The sequence below is a fragment of the Hetaerina americana genome, unplaced genomic scaffold (assembly GCF_022747635.1).
Source record: "Hetaerina americana unplaced genomic scaffold, ioHetAmer1.1.p SCAF_20, whole genome shotgun sequence".
Lineage (NCBI taxonomy): Eukaryota > Metazoa > Arthropoda > Insecta > Odonata > Calopterygidae > Hetaerina > Hetaerina americana.
This window is the reverse complement of record NW_027286764.1, coordinates 1,237,809-1,257,453: the sequence shown is the minus strand read 5'-3', so window position 1 is coordinate 1,257,453 and position 19,645 is coordinate 1,237,809. Positions and strand designations below refer to the sequence as shown.

The 19,645-nt window shown below is 42.9% G+C and overlaps 1 protein-coding gene across 2 annotated transcripts in view; it reads right to left on the bottom strand.

The window, feature by feature from the left end:
* Positions 1-19,645, bottom strand: part of LOC139688526 (potassium voltage-gated channel subfamily KQT member 1-like) — a 311,370-nt gene that overhangs the window by 170,248 nt on the left and 121,477 nt on the right. For both annotated transcript variants that reach the window (XM_071586043.1, XM_071586044.1), the window contains exon 3: positions 10,630-10,789. In XM_071586043.1, coding sequence (XP_071442144.1) covers positions 10,630-10,789 — 160 coding nt within the window. The remainder of the gene's footprint in view (positions 1-10,629; positions 10,790-19,645) is intronic.

Genomic DNA, 19,645 nt, shown 5'->3' with positions numbered 1-19,645 from the left:
TACATGCAGGTTGAACGGCAACGGTGATAATGGGCAACCCTGCCTCACACCTCTTCCTAACACTGCCCATCTGGACTCCCCGTTTCCCACCCGAACCTGAGCAGTCTGAGACATGTGCAGGTAACGGATTAGCCTCCTTTCCCTCCAATCTATTCCTATTTTCTGCAATATGCTTATTAGTGTTTCCCAATTCATTCCATCAAACGCCTTTTCGAAATCAATGAAATAGACGATACACACTGGTTGTAATCTAAGTTAACTTCTATTTGTGACCTCAATACTACAATGACATCACGCGTACCTCTCCCCTTCCTAAACCCAAACTGTCCATCCCCTAAGTAATCATTTGCCCTACTCTCTATCCTTTTGTTTATGATCCTGAGAACAACTTTAGCTGCGTGGAAGATCAAACTTATTGTCCTGTAGTCCTCACTTGATGTAGCCTTTACTTTTTTCGGAATAGGAGCTAACACTGATCACACAAAGTCTTCCGGCCAGATTCCTTCCTCATAGATACTCCGAATCAGCCCATATAGTCTCTTCCTCCCACATTTTCCTAAACATTTCAGTAGTTCCGCAGGAATGCTATCCACCCCACCGGCCTTATTTAGCTTCATCTCCCTTAATGCCCTTTCTATCTCATTGTCTTGTATGCCTGGACCTAAGCTATCTTCCTCTACGTCATGTTCCTTTTTATGTCTAACTTTGTTGGTCTGAGTTCTTTAATATACAGTTCTTCTATATATTCCTTCCATCTCTTTTGGATCTTTCCCGTGTCAACTATTATCTTACCCGCCTTATCTCTAACTGTTAACATATATCTCCCTTTCTTACTATCGGATAAAGATTTAACTTTGCTGTACAGCGCACTAATTTCAACCTCCCTCAACATCCTCCAACTGAGTTTTCCGGCATGTTTCTTTTGCTTTATTTGTTGCCCCTCTCCATTTATTATTTAACTCTTTGTACTTCAGTTTGCCAAACTCTGTGTTAACATTGTTCCATTTTCTCCTCTCATTCATCTTTGTAATCATATGATCCGTGATCCATGGTTTCCTAGTCCTTTTCGCATTAACGGTTCCAATAGTGTACCTTGCAGCTTGCTTGCGGACGCTACATTTCATAACAACTCAATTGTGGTCAGAGTCCGCATCCGCTCCCGGGAAGCTGTGCGAATTTATCACACTGTTCCCAAACCTGTGTCTAACCAGAATATAATGTGATTAATACCTTTCTGAGTCACCTGGCATTCTCCATGTATACCTGCGTCTTTTGTGGTGTCTAAACTAAGTGTTGGTGATGACTAACCCCTGTCTCCTGCAGAACTCAACTGCTTTCTCCCCTCGGTCATTCCTCTTGCCTAAATCGTAGTCTCCAACCTCATCACCATCTCTTCTTTCGCCTAACTTCGCATTCCTATCCCTCATCACTATGAAATATTTCCCTGCAGGAACACACGCGATTATGCCCTCTAATTGATCGTATATCCTATCGACCTCTTCCTCCGTATGGTTGCTCGGTGGCATGAATACCTGAATAATAACCAAGTCCGTCGGTTCTGCTTTTATCTCTACTAGTAGTATTCTATCCGTTACCTGCTCTATGTTGACTACGCTTCTTCCTACCTCTTTATTTAATACTATGGCTACCCCTCGTTGGCTCTTGTCCCCGCCACTGTATATTATTCTATAATTATCACTCCAGTAATCCCCGCTATATTTCCAATCCAGACCTAAAATATCTATTTTCCCCTTTCCATCTCTCAATAAATATTCTCCAATTTCCCTGTCCACATTATTGTCCTAACATTCCACGTTCCCATTCTAACTAATTTGTTATTCTTCTCCGGCGTCTTCTGTCCTGCTGCTGCTGGTTTTCCCTTGCAAGGGTTTCGTGGGATGACGACTGCGGAAGCTTTGCCTCCCCCGCTGCCGGGCACGACACACGGCCGATTGGGCCAGGCCCCGTAGTTTCCAGGACTCAAAATCTCTTTGGTGACCATCATATTTATCTTGGGAATGATAATTGAGGTGGTTTCCCGTTGCCTTCCTTAATAGTGTTTAAACGTGACACCATCACTCACTGGGGTCAGACGCCTTTGCAGCCGCCCCACTGCGGAGCAGACACTGCGCGGAATACCTGTCATATGGTTCCTAACCTTCGACCTATCATAGCCTAAGAGACTTCCACAAGGAGGAGGGAGTTGATGACAGGTTAGTAGGTTAAGGATGTTCAGAAAAGGCTTGTTAAAACTTTGATATGGAGCATGGTCATGTACGGTGCGGAATCAAGGTCATTGAAGATGGAGGATGGATGAAGATTGGAGGCTTTTTAAATGTGAGCGTGGAGAAGAATGGAGAAGGTGAAATGGACAGAGAAGGAAACAAATGAGGAAGTACTTGTTATAGTGGGGGAAGAGAAGGGTTTGTTGGGAGACATCCTATGGAGGCAGGAAAAGTGAATGAATGGGGTGTTAACCGGCAGTGGGATGTTGAAGTCTGTAATTGAGGGGAGAATGTTAGGCAAACGAGGAAAGGGCAGGAACTGGATAGGGATTTTGGACCGGATGAAGAGGGGAAGAAGGTACTCGGAGATGAAGAGGGACCTGATGTAGAGTAGGATACTGGATATTGTGTTTTGCTAGGAATCGCAAAATATTTATTTAGGAGCTGTGGTTATCCAAAAACCTACCTTAACCGGTAAATTACCTAATGTATAACCTAATGTATAGTCGTAAATCGTGTTATTTACACCATTTATAACTCAAGAACGGCTGAACCGTTTTTAATGATGTTTGGTTTTTTCGTTACGACTCATTCCGGAATAGCAGAATAACCATTAAAATATCGTAAAGGTATCGTATCGTCATATCGCATCGTAAGATATCGCATCGTATAGTCGATTTCAATTATATTTGGTTTTTTGAATTCGGCTTAACCCAGAATATCAGATTGACCATTAAAATGTCATTTAAGTATCGTATCGTAATATCGTAACGTAAAATATCTAATTGAATCGCTTTATTGAAGAAATTTCAGCGTCGGTAGCAAGGTGACGTGGTTCCTGGTGATCCGGATGTGTCCTCTACTGATGCTCTCCTTTTGCATCATTCGTCTCAGAATGAAAACTAAAGGTGTTGCGATGGTTTGTGGGAAAAGAAATTCCACGACAGTGGCTGACCACAGCCTCTCAACCAGAATAACGTTCTGTAGTAGTTTGTTCTGTAGTAATATCACTTCCTCGCCAGTGACCAACTACAGACACAAACACCCAAACCCAAACTGGAATCATTCACAGGGACTCCGTTAAGGATACATGGGTTTATAAACACATTAAAAGTATCGTATCGTATCTTTTCATTGAAGAAATGTCATCATCGGAAGCAGGGAGACGCATTTCTCCATTAAAATATCGTAAAAGTATCGTATTGTAATGTCAAATCCTAAAATATCGTATCGCATCGCTTCATCGAAGAAATTTCAAAGTCGGAAGAAAGGCAACACGCTTCCTGTCATTTGGGATAAGGCAATGGCTGAAGCAACTACTATATGCACATTATTTGCTATCATCCTTTCGACATGCTTCCCATCCAATCTACGCGACCTGTCAGAAGACATTTTACATCGACTTAGTGTGAGTACAGAAATCTTGGTATGGGGGAAAATGAGGAGATGCATAACCAAGGCTTTGCTGTTGATTGAAGGCATGTGTTACCTCATGAGCGGCAGTTTAAAAGTGAAGTTAGAATGGCTCTACCAATTTCAATGATATTTGATTTTTTGGATTCGTCTCAGCCCAGAATAGCAGAATAACAATTAAAAAATCATAAAAGTATCGCATCATAATATCGTATCAATGATTTGTTTTTTTTCAGCTATTTAATGACTGAGCTTCGTAACAATACTAAAAGCATTGAGAGAATTGTTGAGAATTCAACTCGAGTAAATTCGAGCTAAAACCAGCTCGAGTTGACACGTCACTATTAGTGCCTGTAAACAAATCAAAGACAACAAGCAAACATTTAGGTCACCCGTCAATTTCTTTGCTTCATATTATTATGCCGCAATGCAGAAGATCTAACCTTTTCCAACAAACCTGTAATGCAATTAGGCTTCGGAACATAATCAACTCAAACGAATGTACCCCTGCTGAACCCCCAACAGAAGGAAGTATATGATACTTTAATGAAGGCAATTGATGATGGAAATGATGGCTTTATTTTTCCTGGATGTCCGTGGTGAAACTGGGAAGACAATCCTTATACCATTGCTTTTGAACACTGTTCGTGCGAGATCGGACTTCGCGGCAGCAATTGCTTCTTCTGGCATAGCGGCCACATTGTTGGAAGGATGCCGTACGGCTCATTCAGCGTTAAAGTTGCCGTGAAACCTACAATATTCGGAACAAGTGACATGTAACATTTCAAAACAGTCCGCAATGGCCAATATGTTAGTAGCATCTAATATCATCATATGGGACGAATGCACGATGGCGCACAAACGCGCATTGGAAGCACTTGACCGGTCATTGAAAGATCTGCGCAATGACTCGAGGTCCTTTGGTGGCGCTTTTTATAATTTTACTGTCTGGCGATTTCGGCCAAACACTGCCATTCATTCCAAGATCGACTGCTGCCAATGAAATAAATGCTTGCCTCAAATCATCAAATCTGTGGCGCTATGTGAAGAAACTTCAATTAACAACAAACATGAGAGTTGCATTGCTGATCGATCCGTCTGCTGATGTCGACTATCGGTAATGGCCGAATCGAAAGGATTGATTTCATTTCCCTGAATATTTTTGCAATTCCGTTTCACCGAAAGATAGGCTCATCAACAGTGCTCCCAAACATCATTGATAACCACAAAAATCACAAATGATTGAGCGAGCAAAAAATTTTTGTGGCTAAGGACAAAGATGAGGATGACTTAAACTTCGTAATTAAGAATCAAATCGTTGGTACTCTGCATTCATTCAAATCTATTGACCTTGCAAAAAAACAAAGACGAAGTAAACAACTATCCATCTGAATTATTAAACTCCTTGGATGTGCCTTGCTTAGTTAGTTAGGTTCTTGCTAGACACAGGTTTAGGAAGAGTGTGATAAATTCGCACAGCTTCCCGGGAGCGGGTGAGGACTCTGACCACAATTTAGTTGTTATGAAATGTAGCGTCCGTTTCAAAAAGATAAGGCAGGGGCAGCGGGTTAGAAAATGGCATGTAGAAGTATTAAATGGATTGAAAAGGAAGGAGTACCAACAGGTTGTAGAGGAAATCATGGAGAATAGTAAATACCTAAGTACTATCGAAGAAAAATGGGAAAGGATCAAAAAGGGGTTATCTAAAGCCACAAAAGACACCATTGGAACCATTAACGTGAAAAGGACTAGGAAACCATGGATCGCGGATGAGATGATTACACCGATGGATGACAGGAGAAAATGGAGAATTTAAACACAGAGTTTGGCAAAATGAAGTACAAAGAGTTAAACAATAAATTGAGGTGGGCAACAAATGAAGCAAAAGAAGCATGGTGGAAGACGCAGTGCGAGGACATTGAAAGACTGCAGAGGAAGGGCGAAATTGGTGCGCTATACAGCAAAGTTAAATCGTTATCGGGAAGTAAGAAAGGAATATCTATGCTAACAGTTAGAGATAAGGCGGGTAAGGCAATAGTTGACACGGGAAAGATCCAAGAGAGATGGAAGGAATATATAGAAGAACTGTATGGTAAAGAACTTAGACCAACAAAGTTAGACATAGAAAAGGAACATGACGTAGAGGAAGACAGCTTAGGTCCAGGCATACCAAAAATATCAAAAATCGAAACCTTTTATCATAAACAATTAAAAGTTGACTGGAACAATCAATATAGTATCACAAGCAGAATTTATAGTACAAGGATAGTCCCACAAGTGCCTGACCCAACAAAGAGAACACAAAAATTTTGGAAAAAAATGTATTTATTTTTCAATATAATCTCCAATAATTTCAGCTCTATACACATTTCCCAGCGATGTTTAATAAGTTAGATAGCCTTTTTTATAGTAAGAACTGTCTTCCACCTCAAAATAACCTTTAACTGCCGATATCACTTCCTCACACTTGGAAAATCTTTGACCACCGAGCCATTTTTTCAAGTTTGCGAACGGAAAATTATCCGAGGGGGTTACAACTGGCGAAAAGAGTTCATGAGATAGCAATTCAAACATTAATTTATGAATTTTGGCATTGCAATAATGGATTTGTGGGCTGGTGTACTGTCTTGATAAAACAACACTTTCTTCTTTCTGCTTTTGCTTGATTTTTCCGCTCAAACATTGCAATAAGTTTGCATAATACTTGCCGTTGATAGTTTGTCCTTTTTCGAGATAGTCAATGAAAATTATCCCAAACCCATTCCAAAGAATTGATGCCATGACCTTGCCTGCAGGTGAAAAGGTCTTTGCCTTCTTTGGTAGCCCTTTTGAATCCATTGTTTCGATTGTTCTTCTGTCTCGGGTGTGAATTAATGCACCCATGTTTCATCCATGGTTATGAAATGGTGCAAAAATTCTGCTTTGTTACTGTGAAACTTTGCTAAACACTCAATTGAAACATCTTAACGAATTTTCAGTTAATATGCTAAATACCACCCTTTATAAAATGCCTACTATGTCTGCTAGCTGGCGCACCTTTAGTCGACGATCACCCGGTATCACTTTGTGGGTTTTCTTCACCGTTTCTGGAGTCGTCACCTCATTTTGTAAACCAATGCGGCGCTCTTCTTGACAGCTCGTACGGCATTGTTTAAACTCTGCTACCCAATATTTACTGTTGTAAACGAAGGAGCAGACTCATTCAGAGTAGATTCCAGTTAAGCTTTTATATTGGTTTGGCTGAGGCTTTTAAAACAAAAGTATTGCATTACATGATGATGACCAATTTTCTCCATTTTCACAAATTCACTGGGAATGTTCACTATTGATGGCTGCCAAACAAATACTAAACATGTGGCATCTTCAAACTTGAAACATATGCTTTATAGATTGCGTACTTTCTAATACCGTGATATTTTTCAAACAAATACCGCCATCTCTAGGCCAGGCTGGGTACTTCTGGGCCTTCCCATGTAATTGTCATAAATGAAGTAGGTTTGCAACACTGTCAACATTACTTGCTAGTTATAAGACTGCTTCTTATTGAGCTAGTTACCTTTGAGCAGGCATGGGCCTGCTTCATAGCTGAAGTTGCTCAGAAATATTCGTGTTCCTCAAGCCCTTGTGATTAACATAATACCTGAAGATTTTTTGGAAAGAGATACTTGCATGATTGGTTCATAATATGTATATCGTTAAAAAAGCCTAACCAGACTTGCTAAAAGTTGATGATTATTTTTAATCAATGATATGCTTTGGGTTGTTTATTTCATAAAGCCTCAGCATGTTATTCACATTTCAATTTGAATTCAATTTGCTCATTTATAATTGGACTGCAAGTGGCTCACTGTCCCAAATTTATTTTAGAGAAGAAATTTATTAATCATTATAAAGGAGAAAGTGAGAGGACACTTCTATTAATACAAAAAAGAGAAAAATATACCTTGAGTTATTAAGCCACATTAATAGAGTTCACATTAAATGATTGTTTCTAAATATTTCACAACCTGGCAATGTTATCCAGTTGAAATTGTTATATTTATGCATATGTGCATATTTCATCACAATTATAGGGTTGCATTGTATCCAATGTCAAATAGCTGGGCTGTTAAGGAGCCAGGGAAACAACAAATGTTGATGACATGGCTGTTTCATTGAGTCCTAAAAGGGATGCAGAAGCATTGATTTCCCCAAGAAACTCAATGCCAGTGATGTGGAAGCATTCCTTAGACATTCAGCCAATGCCTGAAGCAAAGACTTGTCGAGAGGGTGTTGAGCATCCATTGTAGATTTCGTTCAGCAACGAGGATAAAGACATCATGACATAATAACGGAATTAAAATTAAACTGGCCCTCCCTAGTTTACTTGCTAGTCTTTTTAGCCAAACACCAACCACTGTGGCAATATAATCTTGCCTATAGCGAATTTGTTGTCTAGTGTCCTGAAGACAACAGTTGCATGGCCAGCTAAAAGGAGCAATTTTAAGCAACAAACCGAAATGTTTCAAGAAGTTTGGTAGAGTTAGGGTTGCAATGGATTGCTCATAAAATCAAGTTTCAAAACTCAATATTTTAAAATGCATTGCGTCTCATTCACAATACAAAGGCCACAAACTGTTAAATATCTAATTGAGGTTACCCCAGGAAGCCTCATTAACTTTTGAGCTCAGAATATTATCGATGGGCCTCAGACAGAAGAATATTCATGGAGAGGAAATTTCTTGAGCTCAGGTAACCTTTAATTGATGATGTTATGGTCAACAAAAGCTGTGTGATTTGAATAATGAGCAAAAAGAATGGCATATGAATCACTGGCCCGCATTTTTTTTGTAAAACCAAAATTTGTCAGGGAAGGCGTTGTGAATATCTAAAAAAATGCAGATACCATGCACTTTGAAAGAATCATTGAAGGGTAGAAAATTTTTTTAAATTCTATATGATTGGATGCCTGTGTCACTTTTACCTCAGGTACCTGATACAATATTAGTTATTTGCAGAATAATAACTCTTTCAAGGACAATGCTGGCAGGGGATAAATTTGTGAAATGAATAAAATGATTTCTAAAATGTAATTTATGTATAGCTTTGTCTTTAGTATATTCAATTATTCTTTTGGAGGTTGGATATGAAATAATAAGGAATTGAGAAATTTTTGACAGATGGATTTTTGGAGTTGAATATTAATCCCTTGCTTTGCATTTTTAAGAGACTTGGTAAAGTGCTAATTTGGTTTATTATATCATTAGTCAGAGCCATGTTTTGTGATTGTAATAACTGCTATACTTGCAAGTAGAAGCACTTTTTCACAACTGACTAAAACATTTGTGAGCTGCACCAAATAGAATGCTACTAGTAGGTGCACCATACAATTCCCTGAATATTTTTGCCTGGGTGCCTCAATGATGTAAAATGTCAATGTCAGTGAGCAAGGCCCCTGGAAAAATATTGCAAAACCATTGCTGATTGGCTAGCCACAATGACTGAATTAACTGTCAGCCTGTTTTGATTCTGCCATCCAGCTTCTCCTATGCTTCTCTCCCCTTTCCCTCACCATTTCTTGATTATTATCTCATTCACATGAAGAGAGTTCTAAGATAATATCATCTTCCCTTTGTTTAGTCACTTGGAAGCCTAAGGTATGCTATCTTTTGATTCCAAAACTATTTGCTTATTTTAAAATGTGCCATATGAAACATCATTTGGAATACAGCAATGCGATAGTTCACACATGAGTCAATTGGAAACTATATGGTTACATCCACTGGTATATTTCAGCAAGTTAAAGTATGATTGTCAGCTTGCTTAAATGATGAAACAATCCTTTAGGAAGAAAAAACTTCTTTATTTCCTTGCAGAGAACTGAAGTTATGCAGTTTTCCTTTGTTTTTTTAATGTGTAATGTGCACACACACACATACATACATATATATATTATATAAATATATATACACACACACATGTATATATATATACATATGTGTATGTATATATACAAACATATGTATATATATATATATATACATACATATATATTTTTACACATATTTTTTATATTCCTATATATAAATATACATATATATATATATATATATATATATATATATATATATATATATATATACATATACATATATATATATACATATATATATACACATATATATTTATAGATGCTTATAATACACATACACACAAACACAGGCATGACTTTTTGAAAGAATGAAAGGAAGGTCACGCAGCTCCAGGTATAAAATTGGGTCCCTCTCCACGTAAGCACAATGCTATTCGCTGATCACATGGCTATTGTGCAAGATAGAGAAAATAACTTGCCAACAGTCGTCCAAAAACCACAACAACTGAGTAACAAATATTCTGAAAATCCAATCAGCAAACACAAAAGCACTTAGGAGACCGTTCGATAGGAACAAAACTTGCCCTCAATGAGAACTTGCTGGTGTGAGGCATGTCATTTTAAAATTTAGGATATGGTGTAGCCGACAAAATGAAGGGATAGATAAAATAGATAAAAAATAATGCTATTTTGGAGGATGCGTGGCACGATAAGAAGATCCTTATGTATAGGTAAAACAAGAAGAGAGACCCAAATGAAACTTTATGAATTAATGAAAGTTCCTGTTATGTCACGTACATACTACACAATGAGACAAAAGAACCTGATACAAATGGAAACATCAGAAATAAAATTCCTCTAATCAGTAAAAAGACTTAGCCAATACACACAATAGAATAAATACTAATATACACAAAAGACAATAATACAGAGTAACATGGACAGAATATGCAAATGCAATGCCCCAAGAGTGGATTTCAAAGAAATCTATGGAATATAGGAATTCAAGGAAGAGAGGGATCAGGAGATCAAGGACCAGACGGCGAAAGTAAAGCGAGAGCAGGCACTGAGTCAAGCCGTGAGTGAGAGAATACGTAAAGGGAATAAGTAGTACTGAGTGGCAGGGGGCGGGGAACTCACACGGTGAAGTGGTAGATGAAGCACTTCCAGCCAGTCGGCCTTTCCAGGAAGTTGTACACCTGTCCTTGGAAGGTGGCATGGCCCGCCCGTCGGTGGTCCTTCATGAGGTACCTGGCCTCCCACAGGGTCCTCTCCTGGATCAAGGCCCTCGGGTCGAGCCCTGGAAGGAGAAGAGACCAGGAGGAGATCAGAGAGGGAGGGAGACGTTTCCTCGCTAGATACCATTTCCGGCTTCACTCTGTCCATTGTGACGTCTGAAGAGAAAGCAACGCAATTCCACATTGACAGTTAACTGAACACGACCATCGCCATAAGGCGAAGGTGAGGCTGACGAGGTAGCACTCACCACACAACCAAATCCATTGGTCTGAAAAAGGGGTGATGAAAGGGATGCAGGGTGATGCTCTGAAGGAGCGAAGCCGTTGGAGGCCAGGGATTGTCTAGCGGCAATCCGGGAGGAGGAGAGGCTTGCACGCGCGGGGGAGGACACGGGCGGTTTCAAGTGCACGCAGAGGACAGGCAGGGCACTTATTTTGGAATGTTTTGATTCACAACCATTGGGAAGGAACCGTCAGAGTGGGAAGGGGGTGATACTTATGGCAGGCAGTATCAATATCAGATGAGCGGCAGAGGGCAGGCCATGAGGGTGTGAGCCAGCGCCCGACGGCCGGGTGCATTCCGCGCGGGGCGGCGGACGCTCCCGAAGGCGGTCGGAGAGGCGGCGGGCCTGCGGGTCGTGGCTCATGTTAGCGTCCTCAATGCCGCGGAAGGTGGATCTGAAGAGATCCTGAATTCCTTCAGGGAATTGAATTCGGAAGTGAAACGGGTGGGTGGTGTCGAGGGGGTTGAATTGACGCTCTCGATCTGCGGCCTTGTCCCCTTGATCGTGGACCACTGGTTTGGAGCTGAGTGGAAGGCATCAATCTGAGGTTTCATGCTTTCCTCAGGGATATCGGGGCGTCCTTCATTGACCTTCGTCCGGCGATCCAATAGTGTAGGAACTCCCTGAACGTGTCTGGTGTTCACGACACGTCTGAATGAAAAATTACAACGAAAGGAACGCAAGGGTCATGGTTATGTTTAAGGGATTAAGTTGCGACCTCCTTGATTCACAAAGAGAGCAGGCAAGATTCATGATGCGCTTGAGTTTCCTTTTGACAGAAATGGCATCACTATGTTTATACTGGTGGATTTGACCCGCGGGATGAAATATGAGAGATAAACACTGTCAATATAAGATTCGAGTACTCGCCCTTCCATCGCGTGATAAGAAATCATAAACAAATTGAACCAAAGCACCCGATTATTGCTATTTAAAACGCACCAATTAACGAGCCCAACAACGACTGCATGATGCATATTGATATGTATGTTCGTTATTTCGGGTCAATGACTTACATTCCCTCGTAATCATGCGCTCAAAAGTCGACAGGTTCATTCCAAGTAATCTTATAAGAGACAATGGAACCTAGATAGTTACAAAGCGGAAATTAGAAAACCGTTTCGACGTCAAAGGCTATGCCGTGCCGAGGTGAAAGCTATATGGAACGAAATCATTTACGATTATAATATATCTAGGGAGATTGCCAAGAAGGAATTTTGGTAACTTTAAGCATATTCGTAAAAAAAGATAAGCATAAAATTTAAACGAGAATTCGGAGGTATTTTGGTCGTATGGGTAGTAGTAGTTTTGAGGGGAGGCGACCGACAGCTGAGGTCATTTGCGCCATAGGGGATGGACAGGAAAGGATGAAGGGTGGAGAGAATCCCGGCGTCGGCATTAGCCTACTCTTTACGAAAAGCGCCAAGGGGTCCGCAGTTTAACGTCCCATCCGACGGACGGCGTACTCACTCAAAGTGCCGTCCACAAAGCACCTCAAGTAGGGATCGAGATACCTCTGAAAAATATTCAACACCGCCGGGATTTGAACCCGCGCCCTCAGGGTGGGAAGCCAGTACGTTAGCCCCCGCACCATCTCGATCCCCCTTTGGTCGTATGTCAGAGAGGTTGAGGGAAATATACCAACAGCTGGTTCACTCAAAACAATAAAGGCAAAAAGAGCAACCATCAGTTCAGAAAAGTCCAGTTTTATTGATTCCCTTCTTCCAAAACGTTTTCACTAATATCTCACCAATTGCCTGCATGACTTACCAAATAATTTCCACCGACCGATGTCGTAAATTGAAATTGTGCGCCATGGCATATTCGAAAATAGTGCCCCAGACTGGCCCCCGACAAACATATCATATTTCATGGCAAAAGGCAAGTACCCTCTAGTATTCCCACCAATCCACCCAGCGCACAAGGAGAATCTCTGCATTCGGTATCGCGGCCACTCAGAGCGGCGATCCCCAATGATTTGGTTGAGTGGGAAACCACGTGGGGTTAGTCAGGCAACCCGACCCTTGGCCACTCGGACGTGTCTTGGAGACGGACGCGGGGTGTGGACGGGTTCGGTTTTATCTGCAACAAATGGATTTCCACGGAGCAGTTACCACCGCGGCGTCCGGGTTCCGAAAGCACGGCTTTACACATTGCGTTAACTTGTTTTAAGCGTTAACCATTTTGGAGGGCCGTCTTAGGCCTATAAATCCATTGACAGGAGTGGCGCAGGTACTTCCTGTACATTTATGCCCCGATATCCCCAAGAATAACGTATTCTGCAGTCATGGTTTGAGGATGACAATTTCCTCTTCACATTATCAAAAGATATAACATACCTAGGAATGACATAATACCACAAAAATGAATTATTTAATGCAACTACAAACAGCAATCGAAGCACAGAACATAGGAAGAGAGGCATCAAACAGAGGGAGATCACACAGAAGCGTTTGGAGACATTTAATTGGTTTTGGGGTTTCCGTCAGTAATTTTCTCAATCCACGGACCAAAGAAATTAATAATACTTGCACGATGTTCTCAATTGTTTAAATATTTATTTGAATGATGTTCTCCCACGATTTCAGAAAGCTAGTGTTGTTCATGTAGTATTCAAGGCAATTAGCGCCACAATATCATGCATAAGAAACCAAATTTAGTGAGCATTTGCGAAATATGCTATGCGACTATTGTGAGCAATAATATTTGCATAACTGTTGATACTTGCGAATTTTAAAAGGAACATGGGCGTTTCTGCTGATGCCATTGTGATGAATTGTTAACTTGGTGTGCTTGAATTAATGTATGGTAATCACGAAAACTCCCAGAACATGGGAATAAGAAATAGCAATAAAATGCATCGTCATGACACTGCGTCCTGCCAAGTTGCGGAATGCGTGAGCCAACCTTGCCTTCATCTACTCCCGCCCCAAGTCTGTTCCTTGATCTTCCTCTCTTCACATCGTCCACAAATATCCATGTCCGTATTCCCTTTCTGCCCTCTACTCTGCTCTCAACAGCCATTGCTAGTATCCTCTCCTCGAACATCGAGTGCAATGTTTTCCCTCCTCGGCATTCACAAGTGTTCTAACCTCTCGGTTGAAACGCCCTTTCCCTCTCCCGTCCACCCTCCTCATTACTTCCACTCACATATCCAAAAGCCTCCACCCCAACCCTCTCCCCCTCGCTTTACGCCCACCCCTGCACTACACAATCCACTCAGAGCTTTGCACAAATCTCTTCCTCAGCTCTATATTTAGGCGACGGCTGCAGAACAAGCTTTTCTACGTCTAAAGGGATGCATTTGCAACGGCTATTTTGTTTTAGCCTCTACCTCACTCTTCCCGTCCTCCATTATAGATGTGTTTATCTATCTTGTCACTTACTTCATTCGTCACGGCATTCATGTCTTTTCTGTCAATTACTCTCATCACTCTCAAATCCGCAGCATTAATTCTCATTCGATTGTCAGTACCCATTCTCTCTCCTATTTCAATTGTACGATTCACGAGCATTTTAACAGACACACGCTCTCGTACGTAGAGACACACGCTCACGCACCTGTAAAGATTCACGAAAAATATTCACTAAAGTGAATACAAGGCCAGTCACAAGTGTGGTGATTTTAAATGCACGAAATTCGAATTCTCCAGCTCCCCGAGGCGGCCGCTCTCCGCAGGCCTGTCCGCCCGCTGCGGCCGTCCGCGTGCAGATTGGCCGGCAGCGGCCCAAGTCTTCCCCCCCCCCCAGAACCCACACCAAGCGGTCCAGCCCGCCTGAGGGGGCATGGGGGGGGGGCGCGACCGCTTCGTTTTGAAAACAAATTGCGCTAAAGCAGCGGAGAGGGCCTCCTTTTAATGTGGGCAGTGATGAAACGAGAAATTGAAAAGGCTTACGAGATTTAGAAGTGGGATAGTTTCAGAAATTGCCATCGTGTTAATCCTCGAGGAAGGAGAGTCCCGAGAGGCAATTCAGCTTCCGCACTTACTCATCTTATTGCGCAGCCGTTGCCAGACCGACAAAATATATACCTACAGGGATCCACTAATTTCCGCAAATAATCGTGACTGTAGTTTCAAAAGTTATAAAACATCGCTTCATTTCTTAAAATTGCAACACAATATTAAATGGTTTGTTCAAATTTTGTATTTAAAATGGTTTACTTATTTATTGGTAGTAAATAGAAGTAATGTAATTGCCCAAAAATACTTCGACTCCTACATCCCAGACATAATGACGGAATTGTGAATAAAATGCGTAATTAAAGCCAAAAATACGGTACTATGTCCCTCCATTTCCATGTTTAATATTCTTTCAATTTCCTCCATCCTCTTCTCTCCCGTCATCCACGGTTTCCTAGTCCTATTACTTTTATTTCCCGTCCTATGTTTATCTTGTCTTTAAGAGTACACACCTGCTTCGAAAGTTTTTATTTTCCTATCCTCAATTACATATATTTCTATTCATTGAATTTTTCTAGGCACTCCTTCCTTAATGTCGGTTTAGCGTTTTCGATTCCACTCCGGCACCCTCCCAAGCTCTCTAATCCTTTTGGATTAGAAAATTTAGTTTCATGACATCTAAATTATGGTTCGAGTCAGCATCCGCACCCAGTAAGCTGTGTGAGTTGACGACATTGTTTATGTACGAGAAATCCCTAAACCGCTCCATTTTTCTCTTCGCCTGCCTTCCAAACCCCAATTACCATCAAGCGCTCCTTCCTTCCCGGCGAAGTCCCAAGTAGTGTTTGTTTCCTCTGAGTGATCGAGCACCCTGTCTGCCCGCTTCTTCCTCCCGATGACTCCATGTCTGCGTACACACCTGAATAACCACTTACGGCACTACCATTAGAATACTCCCTCATTTATTTCCGCTACCCTTTTTCCAGTTTCCTGTACAGTATTATAATACCTCCAATTTGGCCGTTCTCCTCAAATATAAATTAATCGTTGACTATCGCTCCAGTGATTCCCGCCATCTCTTCATTTCTGCTCACACAAATGTCACATTTTTCTATTTCTCTCCTGATGTTTTCCAGCTTGCATCATTGCTGCTGCCTCTCAACATTGTTGCATCACGCCATGCACCTATCCCTACCGTCACACCTCTCTCCTGAGTCTTCTCTCACAGTCACTGCATTCAGTCGGGGCGTAAAAGGATTTCGTGCGACGACGACCGCCGGGCTTCCCTCCTTCGCTGTGCCGCACGGCATTCGGCCCCATGCATTGTCAGACTCCGTTAGTTGCCTAGAATCGATATTATATTTGGTTTCGTCATATATTCTTGGAATACATTAAGAATCCGAACATGTCTTCATCATTCACTCTGCGCTTCTTCCTTTACCTTCCTGCATTGGATTACTAACGTGATCGCCCCCGCATGTGGTCCTTTTGGTCCCGTATCGACTCAGTTGAGCCGGCGAGAAATTGAGAAATACTCCATGCATTTCTTGTCAACGCAAGAGGCTTATGGAGTCTACGTTCCGAGATGAACGTATATTTATAATAATGAGACTTATCATGAAACATTAACACACATGAAGCTTAAATAAATATTCTGCGAAAGAGAGTCCACGGAAAAAGAGCATTGAGGCCCCGAGATTGCTCGCACCACATCGCTGTTATGGCTTCGTGTGATGCTGAGTGAGCGAGTGCTTGGAAACACCTCTCGCTCGACTCGCCGCCTCAGGCGCGGGCCGAAGCGGGTCTCTCCGCGGCGCCCGAGAAGCACTCGACGCGTGCTCCCGAGTCCATCCGATCGCCTTCGTCGGAGGAGAGGGGACGATACAAGGCCCGAGTTCAAGGCGCACTCAACCACAGTGCCACACCTTCCATCCATCCGGAAATCCATCGCGAGAAGACCAGAGATTGTTATCTATTACGAGCGAGGTAACTAGGTTAGGCCACACCTCTAAGCTTCACATAACACGACATGAAATAGTCCAACAACCTACCTTGAAATCTACCATTTTTTATTTCCACAAACTTTCATCCTCCCTCACTGCCAACCTGACCATCCTTTGGGCTCTCCCCTGCCTCGCGCCTCTAAAAACCTCTCAAACTCCTCTCTCCACTCAATATGCAGAGCATCCGCTTCCCCTGCCCTAATCGCGTTTCTTCCGACAACCCTCATACTTAACCTACCATTCCCAACAGTTTTTCGATTGCTTTTCCTTCCCTTTAATTTCTCCCTTACGTTTCTCCCTGCACACCCCCGTCCCGAAAGCTGGATTCAACATTTCATCTCAACGATTACGTTTCGGAGCCATGGATTGCTACGACCCATATCAAATGTTTCACTTTTATACTCATCATTTCCTTAACTCAAGGTAGAATACTCCCTCATTTATTTCCGCTACCCGCTATCGCTATAGTGTCTACTATTAAATCCCTCCGATACGTAAAAGGAGCTTTAATTCCGTTTCTCTTTGGGTGCCCTCGCTACTTTGTCCGCTTTCATCTGAAACCCTTCCGAAATAAGTGTTGCACACGCTCCAATGTCTGTGTTTAACTGAGCCTTTTCGTAATTCCTCGAGAAAGTCATCACCTTCGCTTCCTAATGATTGGTTCTCATCCAAAACCTTTCGCAAAGAGGCTGGCCTTTTCTCCGCAAATATGTTGAAAAGCAAGGGTGGCAGCAGAGAGCCCTTTCCCCCACCCCACCTCTCCATCCACTTCTTAATTTTAGTAATCGAGTATTTCACCGATGAAAGAATGGAAAATTTAGATATAGGGACGGATAAGTATTGAAAATAACTTGACGTATTCTTGGACGCCAGGAGCACATTCACACCAACTGAACTCTTACAGCAATGCTTTCTGTCCTTCCAGCGAAGGGTGCCACGGAAATTAAGAACTGAATCGTAGCTGACCATTATGCAGAGAAATGAAAACGGATAAGAAAAAATATCATCACGTAAGTGTAGCGAAATATGTATGCATGCAAAGCACTGATCAAAGTTAAATCGCTGAAATTCCGATTCCAAGTATTTGGTGCGGAGTGGAAACCCTTCCTCATTCGTCGGTTGTCGGATGAGATAAGGTAAGAGAGTGTTTGCATGTTTGTGGGGTGTAAGTGTTCTTGCATGAATGTATGCCATGTTTTTTTTGTGGATGTATGAATGTTTGGTTTTTGCATGCGGTTTTTTTCTTTTCTAAATTACTGGCTGTGTCCCAACACCCCCCGCCACACGCCCCTGCGGCGGCTTGCAAGATATTAAGTAGATGTAGAAGACGGTGATGAGGATTCCTCATGTCACAATCGGGACCAATCGCAGCAGCGCACGTGACAAGATGACCTGTCCCCGCGCGATGAATGGAAGTTGACCGCGACCTTGCCTCCCGCAGCGGACGAGGTTTTCCGATGCTCCGGATTTCACGGCAGACCGGATGTAATCCCAGCAAGGGGGTCTATTGTATCGGGATCTTTCCACGGCCAGACTATTGACGACGGGGGTCATCGATTATGACGACTGAAAACGAAATCAATGGGAAACACATAATACACCTTACAGCTGTCGACACCAAAATCCAGAGGCAAGCCCCCGAGTGGAGGGAGCATTGACGAATGCGAGGGAACACACACACACAAACGCCAAAGACGAGGTTCAAACCCAAGAACGGCACGCCGTCCGTATACTATGTGGCCCAGTACATACGCGCTCCGTCGGTCGGTCGGACGCCTCCCGCCGGCCGCTCCACGTGGGCGCGCTCCTCGAATGGATTCACGTGAAATGCAGGACTAATGCTGCCGCCCCCATTTTGAAAGGAGGAGTCTCCCCCCCTCCCTCTGGTAACACCAATTCAATCCCTTCAAACCCACCCACGAATCCCAAGTCTCGCTCCGCCAAAAACAACACACTAACGGCCGACGGGGTGCAGCGCCGTTTGGCGCTCGCGGACTGGTTGCGTACACATTCGCGGAATAAAAAGGCGGCGCGTGCGCACCTATTTCCTTTTTGGGGGATCATCGCGAGGTATTTTTTTGTGTGGGTGCGTGTATCGCTGCACGCACTCGGCAGCGGAGGGAGGGCCGCGCACATTGCCGGGGTCCGCGCCAGGGTCAGCCGTCCATCGTCGCACCCCGCCGGCATAGTACATCTCCGTGTAAAAATGTTCCGCGTAGTCGTCTAGCGAAAATTAGCAGAGTCCCAAGGAAAGGTTTTTCCGCGCCGGGACCGCACGCTGGGAGGGGCGCGGCCCTCGTGCCTCAGTTGGGGCGAAGCGGGCACCAGGACTACCCAACCAGTCTCACCCGCGTCGCGCATTTGGGGCCCGACTGTCAAATTTCATAAAGGGTCTCAAGGCGACGTACGCGTCAGTCCTTTGTCGGGACGGAATGAAACTAATTCCCAGCGGGGAAAGAAGTGATGGTACGTGGCACCACAGGGGGAGGGGGCGACACAACCGTAAAAACCAAATCAAAGAGGAGGAGCTATTGCATACTGACTTCTTTCGAGTGACTAAGGTGCCTACTAATTTATTCCGCGCCTATTTTATCAATGCACGCCGCTGACGATGTGTTGAGAGGGCGATGAATGACCGCACTTGGGTTTGTTTGCAGTCTGAGACACATCATCGACTCCCAAAATGTTTTCGAACCGATTATTCCAGGCTTCCAATAAGCTGCATTCAC